This window comes from Colobus angolensis, unplaced genomic scaffold (genome assembly GCF_000951035.1).
Source record: "Colobus angolensis palliatus isolate OR3802 unplaced genomic scaffold, Cang.pa_1.0 Scaffold315, whole genome shotgun sequence".
Taxonomy (NCBI): domain Eukaryota; kingdom Metazoa; phylum Chordata; class Mammalia; order Primates; family Cercopithecidae; genus Colobus; species Colobus angolensis.
In genome coordinates, this window is record NW_012116433.1 from 320,496 (window position 1) to 334,315 (window position 13,820).

At 38.6% G+C, this 13,820-nt stretch overlaps 1 protein-coding gene across 1 annotated transcript in view; it reads left to right on the forward strand.

The window, feature by feature from the left end:
• AXDND1 (axonemal dynein light chain domain containing 1) overlaps window positions 1–13,820 on the forward strand; it is a 192,144-nt gene that overhangs the window by 60,538 nt on the left and 117,786 nt on the right. The window contains exons 13-15 of the mRNA XM_011951123.1: window positions 5,206–5,307; window positions 6,128–6,282; window positions 7,936–8,011. Of these exons, the coding sequence (XP_011806513.1) occupies window positions 5,206–5,307; window positions 6,128–6,282; window positions 7,936–8,011 (333 nt within the window). The remainder of the gene's footprint in view (window positions 1–5,205; window positions 5,308–6,127; window positions 6,283–7,935; window positions 8,012–13,820) is intronic.

A 13,820-nucleotide genomic window follows, 5' to 3' on the forward strand; every position in this document is an offset into this window, starting at 1 on the left:
AAACCAAGTCAAAACCAAAACTAAACCAAAGTGCTGATAAAGGCATGCCACGGGTGATCAGGCCACGCTTCCACTCAAATGGAGTGGGCAAGTTCTGAAGACTAGGCTTACCAAGTTTTAGATGTCCAGACTCCAAGTGCCAGTTCCTTCCCAGTGTTCAGTCACTGCATTGATCCTCCACGGGAGCCTGCCACACACTGCTCTGGTGAGGCGTCCCACCAGGGCAAATGCCTACCTGGGAGTGCTCTCGGGATCTGTGTTGCTCCGGCTGGTTGGAATCCCCCATGGGGATGTTCCACAGGGCAGGCTAAAGCTGCCTAAGGAGCTGCCTCAACTGTCCATTAATCACCTTGCTTCCTGGTCAGGGAACCAAGAAGATTATAGGCATGAGCCACTGTGCCCAGCCGATTCTTGTTTCTTTTTATTCTTTTTTTCCTCCAATTGTGTACAAGTAGCCTGTATTTGGGTTCACTGATTCTTTTCTCTTCTTGATGCAGTCTGCTGTTCAGAACCTCTGATGAATTTTTCAGTTCAGCAAATGTATTTCTCAGTTCCAGTAGTTTTATTTTTTTATTATTTCAATCTCTTTGTTAAATTTCTCTGATAAATTTCTGAATTGCTTTTCTGGGTTATTGTGGAGATCACTGAGTTTTCTTAAAACTGTAGTTTTGAATTCTTCATCAGAGAGCTCACGTGTTAGAGTCACTCACTTGTTCCTTGCTTTGTCCATTTGGGGAGATCATGGTTCCCTGTTTGCTCTTGTTTCTTATGAATGTTATGTCTATTACTTTGCATTGAAGGGTTAGTTAGTTATTCTAGTCTTCTCTGTCTGGCTTGTTTTATGTTTTATTGGCTATTTTTGCTTAGCAGATCTTAAGGTTACTTCCTCCTTTTCAGCACTCCATGGTGCCTTAAACCCAGGTTCACCTCAACTCTAGTGAAGGATTGAAGTGCTACCCTTCCCATGTAGGGGAGTTTCCAAAGGCAATATCCCTGCAGTGTGAGAAGGATGGCTAGGGGCTAGTGCCCAGGGAATCTGCGGAGTGAACCTTGCACAGCGTGGTGCTGCTGCTAAGCCTCTCTCACATGGAGTCTCCTTTGGCTGAGTTCAGAGCACAGTTTCCAGGCCTGGGGATGGTAGTCCTTCCTCTACCCTTTGTCTCTGCCTGTCCTCAGGCATATTTATCTCTTCAGGCACTTGTGATGGTTTCCTGCCAAGGAATCAACATGATGGGGTCTCCTGCCAAGGAATCAACATGATGGGGAAGCTTGTTGTCCATCTTTATCTCACTTTTTCCAGTGTAAAAACCATGAGTTTGGGGAAAATTTCCCATGTGCTTTGTGCTGTGCTGGGCAGAAGCAGGGAGGGACATTGCAGATATGGAAGTCCAGTTCTTTCACTATCTGCTCAGAGTTGTTTATACCTCTCTGTGGCCCGAGGAACAGTTTCATCTTCGTATTTGAGTTCTGGAATATTGCTGGTGATAACCTTGGTGCTGTATTTTTGTTTTTGTTTTTTTATGTTTTTTTTTTTTTTTTTTTGGTGTAGTGGTTGAAGCCAGCTTGCTTTTATGCCACTATTTTGGAACTGGAAGCACCAATCATTTTTTCTTAAAAAAAACAGAAACAAAAACAAAAATTAGCTGGGCATGTTGGTGCACACCTGTAGTCCCAACTATTCCAGAGGCTGAGGTGGGAGGATTTCTTGAGCCTGGGAGGTTCAGGCTACAGTGAGCTGAGATCACACCACTGCACTCCAGCCTGGGTGAGACAGAGTGAGACCCTGTCTCAAATACATGTGTGTGTGTGTAAAGAGAAAAATGTGGAAGCTCTTTTTTTTTTTTTTTTTTTTTTTTTTGAGACAGAGTCTTGCTCTGTTGCCCAGGCTAGAATGCAGTGGCACAATCTCGGCTCACTACAAGCTCTGCCTCTCGGGTTCAAGCGATTCTCCTGCCTCAGCCTCCCAAGTAGCTGGGATTACAGGCGCGTGCCACCATGCCCAGCTAATTTTTGTATTTTTAGTAGAGACGGGGTTTCACCATGTTGGTCAGGCTGGTCTCAAACTCCTGACCTTGTGATCTGCCTGCCTCGGCCTCCCAAAGTGCTAGGATTGTAGGAGTGAGCCACTGTGCCTGGCCAAAGCTTTTTCTAAGTATGATGTGAAACCTTAAAATTGAAACTTCCATGCAGTGACAATCACTAGAAATAAAAGCAAATAACAAACTGGGAGAAAATGTTTGTACAGTTAATATTACTAAAGTGGTCGAATAAATAAATTTTAAAGGTAAAATAATCCAGCAAAACAGTGGGCACAGACTGTAAACAGATAATTCAGAGTAAGAAATTCAAATAGCTAATAAATATATGAAAATATGTTCAACCTCACCAGTCATCAATAGGATGGAATATACAGAATAATTAGATAACATTTTTAGCTTAGCAGATTGGCAAACATAAACAGATGGTAAACATGAACATTTGCATGTACTATTGATGGGCATGTATATTGATATAACCATTTTAGAAATTTTTATAGAGGCAACAGGATTTTAAATTTGTACGTTTTTGACTAACCAATCACACAGGCAAGAAGTCATTCCATTCCTAAGAAATACTAGTACAAGTGAATAAGAATATGGATGTTCATTTCAACATTGCTTGTGATTACAAAGATACTGAAATAATCTAAATATCCATCATAGGGAAATTATAGTTATTCAAACAGTAGAATACTAAGGAGCCATTTAAAAGAATGTTGTAGATATATATATGTATGTGCAAAGATGGCTATGATAAGTAAAAGAAACAGCAAGTTTTAGAATAATATAAAAGGATAGGAGAATATTTAATAAAAACTATCACGAGTATATAAAAAAACTATGTGGCCGAGCGCAGTGGCTCAAGTCTGTAATCTCAGCACTTTGGGAGGCTGAGGCAGGCAGATGGCCTGATGTCAGGAGTTTGAGACCAGCCTGGCCTACATGGTGAAACCCCATCTCTACTAAAAAAAAAAAATACAAAAATTAGCCAGCATGGTGGCCCATGCCTGCAATCCCAGCTACTCAGGAGGCTGAGGCAGGAGAATCACTTGAAACTGGGAGGCAGAGGTTGCAGTGAGCTGAAATTGCACCATTGCACTCCAGCCTGGGCGACAGAGTGAGAATCAGTCTCAAAAACAAACAAACAAACAAACAAAAAAAGTATATATAGTTTATATATGCACACACACAAAATCTTCACTGAGAGAGCAGCAAACTAGTAAGACAGATTACGTTTGGTTAGTTGAATTTTAGGGTTGGGTGAGCTGGTGGGAATTTTGAATTTTACTTTATATTTCTATATTGTTTGACTTTGTTTTAACAAATATATATTAATTTTTTGACCATGAAGGGTAATTTTTGAGGATCTATTAATTTTTAAAAATAAACTTTGAGCATATGTTATGTGTCAGATATTATGCCATGTACTGGTTGGTAAAACAAAAATAATTGAGACAAAATTCCTGCCCATAAAACTTTATGAGATTCAAATATCTCAACAATTGAGACTGATGGACCTTTCTAGACAAATGAAATGTTAGTAGGGATAAATGTATAGATTAGTCTTATTAATATGATTAACATTAATAATTACCATGATTAGTATTATTTTTAAAAAAGAAGCAGCAATTATTTATTCAGTTATTACTGTTTGTCAGATATTTTGCTAAGGGAATAATTAGCATAGTTCTTACAGTAATCCCATGAAATAGTACTATCATTACCTACATTTTTCATATGAGGACTCAGAGAGATAATTTGCCTAAGGTCACATAGCTAATAAATGGTGAACCTAGCAAGTTTGATTCCAGAACCGGAACTCCCAATTTCCATTATATGCCATCTACAGAGACAAAAGACAAATAAAACTCAGGGCAGCCACCTAAAGGAGGAGACCCAATGTAAGAGCAATCCATGTAAAAAAAAAAAAAAAGATTTGTGACATTGAAATAACTGGATTCGCTGTAAGGCAACTGTATGAAATGATTCTCAAAACAATGCTGGACTTTTACAAGATTAGAAGTAAAGAGAATAGAAGGAGATCATTGTCTCATTTTTCTCTGAAATGGTCAGACCTCATCCAGAATACAGTGTTCCATTCTGATGCAGAATTTTTAAGGGCACATTGACATTTGCAGAGGAAACAATCATGACAGTAAATACATGAGGTAAGAGACAGATTTGAGCTAGACATGTTCAGTGGAGAAAAAAGAAGAAAAGTGAGATCCCTCACACTAGAAGCTTTTCAACAGTAGAGAGCTGGCCCCTGGTAGAGGTTTCTGTAGAATTCCTTGCATCGATGAGCTTTGTGTTAGATCATCCCTAGAGTCCCTTCTAACTGAAGTGACAGCTAGAATGTCAATTCCCTGAAAATAAGGACTTTATCTCTTGTGTTCATGTCTATGTCCACAGTGTCTAGAACAGTATTTCATTAAATGACTATGCAGTTGATTTCTTATATTAGTGGTTCTCAAAGTATGGCCCAGGGACCCTGTGAGGGACATCCATGAGACCCTTTTAAGAGCTTCATGAAATCAAAATTAGTTTCATTATAAAACTAAAATGTCGTTTGCCTTTTTCATTCTCATCCTTTTATTAAGAGTATGTAGTGGATTTTTCTAGCAGCTACATGACATGGTATATGCTAACAGATTGAATACAGAAACAAATGAGAATCCAGCTCTATTCTTCTAAGGCAAACATTAGATTTGTAAAAATGTAAAACAATAGCACTCTTTTTACTAATTTAACACAGTTTTTAAAAATAAAGATGCTATTTATGTGAATATGTAATGAGTTTGTTAAAGTTTAAGTGATTAACAAATATATGTTTTAAATCTAGTTTAATTTCCAATACAGTAAATATCAATAGATGCATTCCATATAAATAAAAGCACTTGAGAGTGTAAAGCAGTCTTGAGATAACATTTTTTGTATAAAGGGGTCTTGAGAGCAAATTTTTGGATAAATTTTGCCATACGCTATACTTCAGTTTGGTTCCAGTTCAGTGGAAAATGTGAATTTATAAATTCATGTTAATGATTTAAACACAAAATTTTAGTTGAGTTAATGATTCGATGAAAAATTGATATATGAAATCACTGTAATAAACTATAGTGGTTTGCTGATGTTTTAGGTTCCTGATTATAGTACATTATTTTTATAGGTAATTGAAAGAAATAGAGTCATATTGGCTAGAAGACTTTACCTTAATGAAAAAGGCTGGAATAAATACACTAAGCATTTCATCATACTGCTGTCAAACAAGGTAAAGGTCAATTATCTTCAGTTCTGGGGAAAAAAGACGCCAAGTGGTGAGGGTTGAGACTGTAAGATGCCTTTGTTAAATTTATCGATTTTAAAAATATCGTTTTATATTAGTGCTTATTGTGTACAGAAAGAAAAATCTAAGGGAAAGTGAATAAAGGCTCTTATTTCTCTTTATTTGCCTTCTAATTGAAGCAATTTATCTAAGTTTAACAACACTACAAGGTTATTCATGCAGTTATGATACTATTGATTCATGCTTAAAGTAAAAAAAGTAAATAGCTGTGTTTTTTGAAATAGTTGCATTATCAATTTTATAGGAAAATTCAGTGAGCACACTAGATAGAAAAGGAGGGCATTTAGTATGTTTCTACCAAGTCAAAGCATTTTACACTAGTCATTTCATTTAACTCTTAAGACAATTCTGTGAGATAGATATTAGGGTCTTTATGTATAAAAAAATTAATTCCAAATAGATTACATAAGGTTGCACAGCCAGTAATAGCTACACCTCACATTTGGTTTGGTTTGGCTTCTTGGTTCCTGTTCTATCTAGAACACCACACTGCCCCTGTGATAGTCCTATGGAAAAATTGGGTTCATGTTGCAAAGGAAAAAAACATCTTGTCTCTTAATACTTTATGTACCATGGAAAATTCATCACCAAATGAACTGTGTAGTAGTGTAACTTTTCAATTTTTAAATCAATTTTCTATGAATTTCTCTAGTATTAGAATATTAATAATGGCCTGGTGTATGTTAATGACTATTTGTTATATACATAAATGAATACATTATTTGATTCCATGCATTTTATCTAGGACACTGAAGACCTTGCATTGTTGCAGAAGTTGACACAGAAATGGAGAAACTTAGTGAATAAATTTAAACAAGAGGTAGAAGAAATGGAAGAGTCTACAAGGGAGACATTGAAAATTGTTGAGAAAGGACTTACCAAATGGCAGGAGAGCTTCAGGTGAGTCACCAAGAATCTTGTTTTTCTAATTATACTTATATCATGTCTGATAACTCAGTCAAATTCTCTGTGTTCCTCCTTCTGTCTTTTACCTTGTCATCACTCTAACATTGATTTTGGGGAGCAGTACCTGTGCAGGCACAATCCGGTTAACAAGCTTGAATAGTCTTGTGGTTTCTAGTGCTAAGTATCTCTCTAGTCCATCCTGATCCCCTTGCTTAACTGCTGCTGTCCCCATTTGAGTCCAGTTCTTTTTCTTTTCTCTCTTTTTGAAATAAAGTCAACTCATTTCATTACTTTGGCAAACTTGAGTATTTGGATCCATCTACAAATCATATGCAGAGATGTAAAACCAATGGGTGACAGTTATAGGGAGATGGTTTTGATTGGATATCATACTTTGCAATGATTAGAGAAATCTGACAATGAAAGAAGCTGCTAATAAAGTAGTTAACCTTGGTTAAATCACAGCCAAGGTTAGTGGGAATCTATACTTTGGATGCAGTCTGGACTAGATTTCTTTTTTTTTTTTTATCTTTTCTTTTTTTTTTTCGAGACTGGGTCTCATTCTGTCGCCCAGGCTGGAGTGCAGTGGCACAATCTCGGCTCATTGCTGCCTCTGTCTCCTGGGCGCAAGCGATTCTCCCACCTCAGCCTCCCGAGTAGCTGGGATTACAGGCATGCGCCACCACACCCGGCTAATTTTTGTATTTTTAGTAGAGACAGGGTTTCACCATGTTAGCCAGGCTGGTCTCGAACTCCTGGTCTTAGGTGATCCAACCACCTAGGCCTCCCAAAGTGCTGAGATTACAGGCATGAGCCACCACGCCCAGCCTGGACTAGAAGATTTCTAAGGTTTTTGTTTGTTTGTTTGTGTGTTTAAATTTAAGATGCTTTGTTTGTTGAGGCCTGGACTAGATGATTTCTAAGTTTTTTTGTTTGTTTGTTTTTTGTTTTTTAAACTTCAAGATGCTCTTTGTCTGTTAGGTACCATTTCCATTTCAAATTGAGAATAATGGTTGCAGTTTTTCATACCCCCTTAAAGTTTTCCCCATTAGTAGATTTGGAAGTTCTGGAAGCTGAAGCTGGTATATCTCCAAGCTGGCTGCTCCTGCCGTGTACCCATTTCTATTGTTTGTTGATTCTTAGCTGGGAGGCGTGCATGGGTGGCCATAGTTCTTGTCTCTTTAGCTTCAGAAACTTATTAATCAATAGCTTTCACCTTGTGAGACTTTAGAGCCATTAAAGGAAATTGTTTCCTACCAGAAGTTGGGATTCCTGGCTTAAATGTTGAGTCTTAATTACTGTGTAGGCTTTCTTTCCATTTATATATTGCTTTGGCAGCTGCATTCAACAGAAATTCTTCTGATAATGATCTGGTTTTTAATTCTCAAGACTCAAGAGACCACCCTTTAAAAAAACACTTTTGTGGTCCATGGCCCTGTAACTTGATTGCTCAGGTCTGAATAGAATCTGAATGTATGTTTACAAATTTAATGATAAATACCTGTGGGGAGAGGGGCTGGACCTAGAAGGCATGCTTCAAAATTATTGAGGAGAAATATATTAGTTGTTTAGTCTTTAGTGTATAAACTGATGATTTGTTTATGCCTTATTCTGAGACCTTTCTCTTTTTCTTTTTTCTTCTTTCAGTGAAAAAGACATTTTATCCCCTAATAAGGGAAATGTATTTGATTCAGTTATTTTAGACTTCAAACAGTGGCAGAAGGTAAGACTTTTTAATAAAGAGCTTGGCAATCAAAGTGCTGGTTGTAAACTTGGCAGTCCTGACCTACAACTGAGTCACATCTCATCCTTTTTTTTTTTTTTTGAGACGTTGTCTCACTCACTCTGTTACCTAGGCTGGAGCACAGTGTGATCTTGTCTTACTGCAACCTCCACCTCCTGAGTTCAAGCGATTCTCCTACCTCAGCTTCCCAAGTAGCTGGGATTACAGGCATGTGCCACCACACCCGGTTAATTTTTGTATTTTTAGTAGAGACAAGGTTTCACCATGTTGGCCAGAATGGTCTTGAACTCCTGACCTGAAGTGATCTGCCCACCTCAGCCTCCCAAAGTGTTGGGATTAGAGGTATGAGCCACCATGCCTGGTCATATCTCATTCTTTAAAAATGCCCTATTAGGGGCTGGCACAGTGGTTCACACCTGTAATCCCAGCTACTCAGAGGCTGAGGCGGGAGAATCACTTGAACCAGGGAGTCAGAGGTTGCAGTAAGCCAAGATTGCAACACTGCACTCCAGCCTGGGCAACAGAGCTAGACTCCATCTCAAAAAAAAAAAGCAATGTTAAGTTTTATGAATGACAAGGAAAAAAGCAAGTGCTCAGGGACTTTAAAAAATATGCTTAAGGCTGGGCGCGGTGGCTCACGCCTGTAATCCCAGCACTTTGGGAGGCCGAGGTGGGCAGATCACAAGGTCAGGAGATCGAGACCATCCTGGCGAACATGGTGAAACCCCATTTCTACTAAAAATACAAAAAATTAGTCGGGCTTGGTGGCGGGCGCCTGTAGTCTCAGCTACTTGAGAGGCTGAGGCAGGAGAATGGTGTGAACCCGGGAGGCGGAGGTTGCAGTAAGCTGAGATTGCGCCACTGCAGTCCAGCCTGGGCAACAGAGCCAGACTTTGTCCCAAAAAAAAAAAACCTTAAATATTCTCAGTTCTATTTCAGATTTTTGGGTCAAATTAAGTTAGGCTGCTAGAAAAGAAATCAGGAATTTGTTATTGGTCTATTCAGGGATTCGACTTCTTCCTGGTTTTGTCTTGGGAGGGTGATGTGTCTAGGAATTTATCCATTTCTTCTAGATTTTCTAGTTTATTTTCATAGAGGTGTTTATAGTATTCTCTGATGGTAGTTTGTATTTCTGTGGGGTCAGTGGTGATTTCCCCTTTATCATTTTTTATCGTGTCTATTTGATTTTCCTTTATTAGTCTAGCTAGTGGTCTATTTTGTTAATTTTTTCACACATACACAAAAAATAGCTCCTGGAATCATTGATTCTTTGAAGGGTTTTTCATGTCTCTATCTCCCTCAGTTCTGCTCTGATCTTAGTTATTTCTTGCCTTCTGCTAGCTTTTGGATTTGTTTGCTCTTGATTCTCCAGCTATTCTAATTGTGATGTTAGGGTGTTGATTTGAGATCCTTCTAGCTTTCTTTTTTTTTTTTTTTTTTTTTTTTTTTTTTTGAGGCAGAGTCTCGCTCTGTCACCCAGACTGGAGTGCAGTGGCTGGATCTCAGCTCACTGCAAGCTCCGCCTCCTGGGTTTACGCCATTCTCCTGCCTCAGCCTCCCGAATAGCTGGGACTACAGGTGCCCGCCACCTCGCCCGGCTAGTTTTTGTATTTTTAGTAGAGATGGGGTTTCACCGTGATAGTCAGGATGGTCTCGATCTCCTGACCTCGTGATCCGCCCGTCTCGGCCTCCCAAAGTGCTGGGATTACAGGCTTGAGCCACCGCGCCCAGCCATCCTTCTAGCTTTCTGATGTGGGCATTTAGTGCTATAAATTTCCATCTTAACACTGCTTTAGCTTTGTCCCAGAGATTCTGATATGTTGTCTCTTTGTTCTCATTGGTTTCAAAGAACTTCTTGATTTCTGCCTTAATTTCATTATTACACAGGAGTCACTAAGGAGCAGATTGTTCAATTTCCATGTAGTTGCATGGTTTTGAGTGAGTTTCTTAATCCTGAGTTCTAATTTGATTGCACTGTGGTCTGGGAGACTGTTTGTTATTATTTCAGTTCTTTTGCATTTTCTGAGGAGTGTTTTACTTCCGATTATGTGGATGATTTTAGAATAAGTGCTATGTGGCACTGAGAAGAATATATATTCTGTTGATTTGGGGTTGAGAGTTCTGTAGATGTCTACTAGGTCTACTTGATCCAGAGCTGAGTTCAAGTCCAGAATATCCTTGTTAATTTTCTGTCTTGTCCATCTGTCTAATATCGCCGGTGGGGTGTTAAAGTCTCCCACTACTATTGTGGGAGTCTAAGTCTCTTTGTAGGTCTCTAAGAACTTGTTTTATGAATCTGGGTGCGTCTGTGTTGGGTGCATACATATTTAGGATAGTTAGCTCTTTCATTGAATTGATCCCTTTACTGTTATGTTATGCCCGTCTTTGTCTTTTTTGATCTTTGTTGGTTTAAGGTCTATTTTGTTAGAGACTAGTATTGCAACCCCTGCTTTTTTTTGCTTTCCATTTGCTTAGTAATTAATAACCTGTCAACCAAAAAAAAAGCCAAAGACCACACAGATTCATGGCCGAATTCTACCAGAGCTACAAAGAGGAGCTGTTACCATTTTTTCTGAAACTATTCCAAACAATTAAAAAGGAGGGTCTCTCCCTAACTCATTTATGAGGCCAGCATCATCCTGATACCAAAACCTGGCAGAGACACAATAAAAAAAGAAAACTTCAGGTCAGTATCTCTGATGAATGTTGATGCGAAAATCCTCAATAAAATACTGGCAAACCGAATCCAGCAGCACATCAAAAAGCTTATCCACTATGATCAAGTCAGCTTTATCCCTGGGATGCAAGGGTGATTCAATATACACAAATCAGTAAGAGTAATCTATCACATAAACAGACCCAATGACAAAACCCACATGATTATTTCAATAAATGCAGAAAAGGCCTTTCATAAAATTCAACATCCCTTTATGTTAAAAACTCTCAATAAACTAGGTATTGATAGAACATATATCAAAATAATAAGAGCTATTTATGACAAACCCACAGCCAATATCATACTGAATGGGCAAAAGCTGGAAGATTCCCTTTGAAAAGACAAGGGTGCCCTCTCACCTCTTCTTTTCAACACAGTATTGGAAGTTCTAGTCAGAGCAATCAGGCAAGATAAAGAAAGAAAGAGTATTCAAATAGGAAGAGTGGAGGTCAAATTGTCTGTTTGCAGATGACATGATTCTATGTTTAGAAAACCCCATCATCTCAGCCCCAAATCTCCTTAAGCTGATAAGCAACTTTAGCAAAATCACAGGAAACAAAATCAATGTACAAAAATCACAAGCATTACTATACACCAACAATATACAATATACAAGCAGAGAGCCAAATAATGAATTAACTTCCATTCATAACTGCTAAAAAGAAAATAAAATACCTAGGAATACAGCCAACAAGGGATGTGAAGGACCTCTTCAAAGAGAACTACAAAACACTGCTCAAGGAAATAAGAAAGAATTCAAACAAATGGAAAAACATTCCATCCTCATGGATAAGAAAAATCAATATTGTGAAAATGGCCATACTGCCCAAAGTAATTTATAGATTCAATGCTATTTCCATCAAATTAGCATTGACATTCTTCATAGAATTAGAGAAAACTACTTTAAATTTCATATAGAACCAAAAAAGAGCCCATATAGCTAAGGCAATCCTAAGAAAAAGAACAAAGCTGGAGGCATCATGCTACCTGACTCCAAACTATGCTACAAGATGACAGTAACCAAAACAGCATGGTACTGGTACCAAAACAGACATATAGACCAATGGAATAAAACAGAGACCCGAGAAATAACACCGCACATCTATAACCATCTGATCTTCAACCAACCTAACAAAATCAGGCAATGGGGAAAAGATTCCCTACTTAATAAGTGGTGCTAGGAAAACTGGCTAGCCATATGCAGAAAACTGAAACTTGACCCCTTCCTTACATCTTATACAAAAATTTACTCAAGATGGATTAAAGAATTTAAAATCCAAAACCATAAAAACCCTAGCAGAAAACCTAGGCAATACCATTCAGGACATAGGCATGCATGGGCAAAGATTTCATGATGAAAACGCCAAAAGCAATTGCAACAAAAATCAAAATTGACAAATGGGATCTAATTAAACTAAAGAGCTTCTGCACAGCAAAAGAAGCTATCATCAGAGTGAACAGGCAGCCCACAGAATGGGAGAAAAGTTTTGCAATCTATCCATCTGACAGAGGTCTAATATCCAGAATCTATAAGGAACTTAAACAAATTTATAAGAAAAAAAAAAGAACAACCCCATCAAAAAGTGGGCAAAGGATATGAACAGACAGTTCTCAAAAGAAGACATTTATGTGGCCAACAAACATGAAAAAAAACTCAACATCACTGATAATTAGAGAAATGCAAATGAAAACCACAATGAGATACATCTCACACCAGTCAGAATGGCAGTTATTAAAAAGTCAAGAACCAATAGATGCTGGTGAGGCTGTGGAGAAATAGGAATGCTTTTACACTGTTGGTGGGAATGTAAATTGGTTCAGCCATTGTGGAAAACAGTGTAGTGATGCCTCAAGGATCTAGAACTAGAAATACCATTTGACCCAGCAATCCCAATACTGGATATGTGCCCAAAGGAATATAAATCATTCTACTGTAAAGACACATGCACATGTATGTTTATTGCAGCACTATTTACAACAACAAAGACTTGGAACCAACCCAGATGCCCATCAATGATAGACTGGATAAAGGAAATGTGGTACATATACGCCATGGAATACCATGCAGCCATAGAAAGGAATGAGATCATGTCCTTTGCAGGGACATGGATGAAGCTGGAAACTATCATCCTTAGCAAACTAACACAGGAACAGAAAACCAAACACCGCATGTTCTCACTCATAAGTGGGAGTTGAACAGTGAGAACACATGGACACAGGGAAGGGGAAAACCACACACTGGGGCCTGTTGGAGGGTGCAGGGGCAAGGGGAGGGAGAGCATTAGGACAAATAGCTAATGCATGCTTGACTTAAAACCTAGATGATGAGTTGATAGGTGCAGCAAACCACCATGGCACACGTATACCTGTGTAACAAACCTGCACGTTCTGCACATGTATCCCCGAATTTAAAGTAAAAAAAAAAAAATTCTATGTTGAACACAAAAAGTTTGGTAGATATCAGCTTTATACTTTTTTCTTCTTTGAATATATATTTGCTTATGCAGGGTAAGAATTAGTAACTTTTGCTTTCGTGTGTAGCTTAAAATGACAGCTCTGCTGTGTATTACATTATAAAGCTTTGTTTCTCCCAATGTATGTCTTCATGTATAAAACAGACACTCACTGAAAAAAAAAAAAAGGAAAGAAATTAGGGAAATCTACTTGGGCGGCAGTGAGCGTAACCTGCATGGACCTAGGGGGACTGAGCAAAGGGGGGCAAATGCGGGAATCAAAGACAAGAAACAAAAGAGTATATTTGGAAGAAGGGGTCAGGGGCCACCTTGCCTCTAGTGGACGAGGGCCCCGAGCTTTACACAGCCCTCCATATTTATTAGGCAAAAGAGATAGTGAGAAAGAGGGAGTGATTGTCGGGTAATTGTCAGTCGGCCATTTGGTTCACAGCAGGCTTGCAAGACTGCATCCTTTGAACAATAGGTGCTAGATTTCTCAGTAGATAACTTCAAGGAACCTGGTGCCAGGGAGTGATGTCCCTCAGCAAACCTTTTGGTGGCAGGCGCAGTGTGAGTTTGCTCACATCCTGCATTCATGATAAAGTTTGCTGTTTGATCA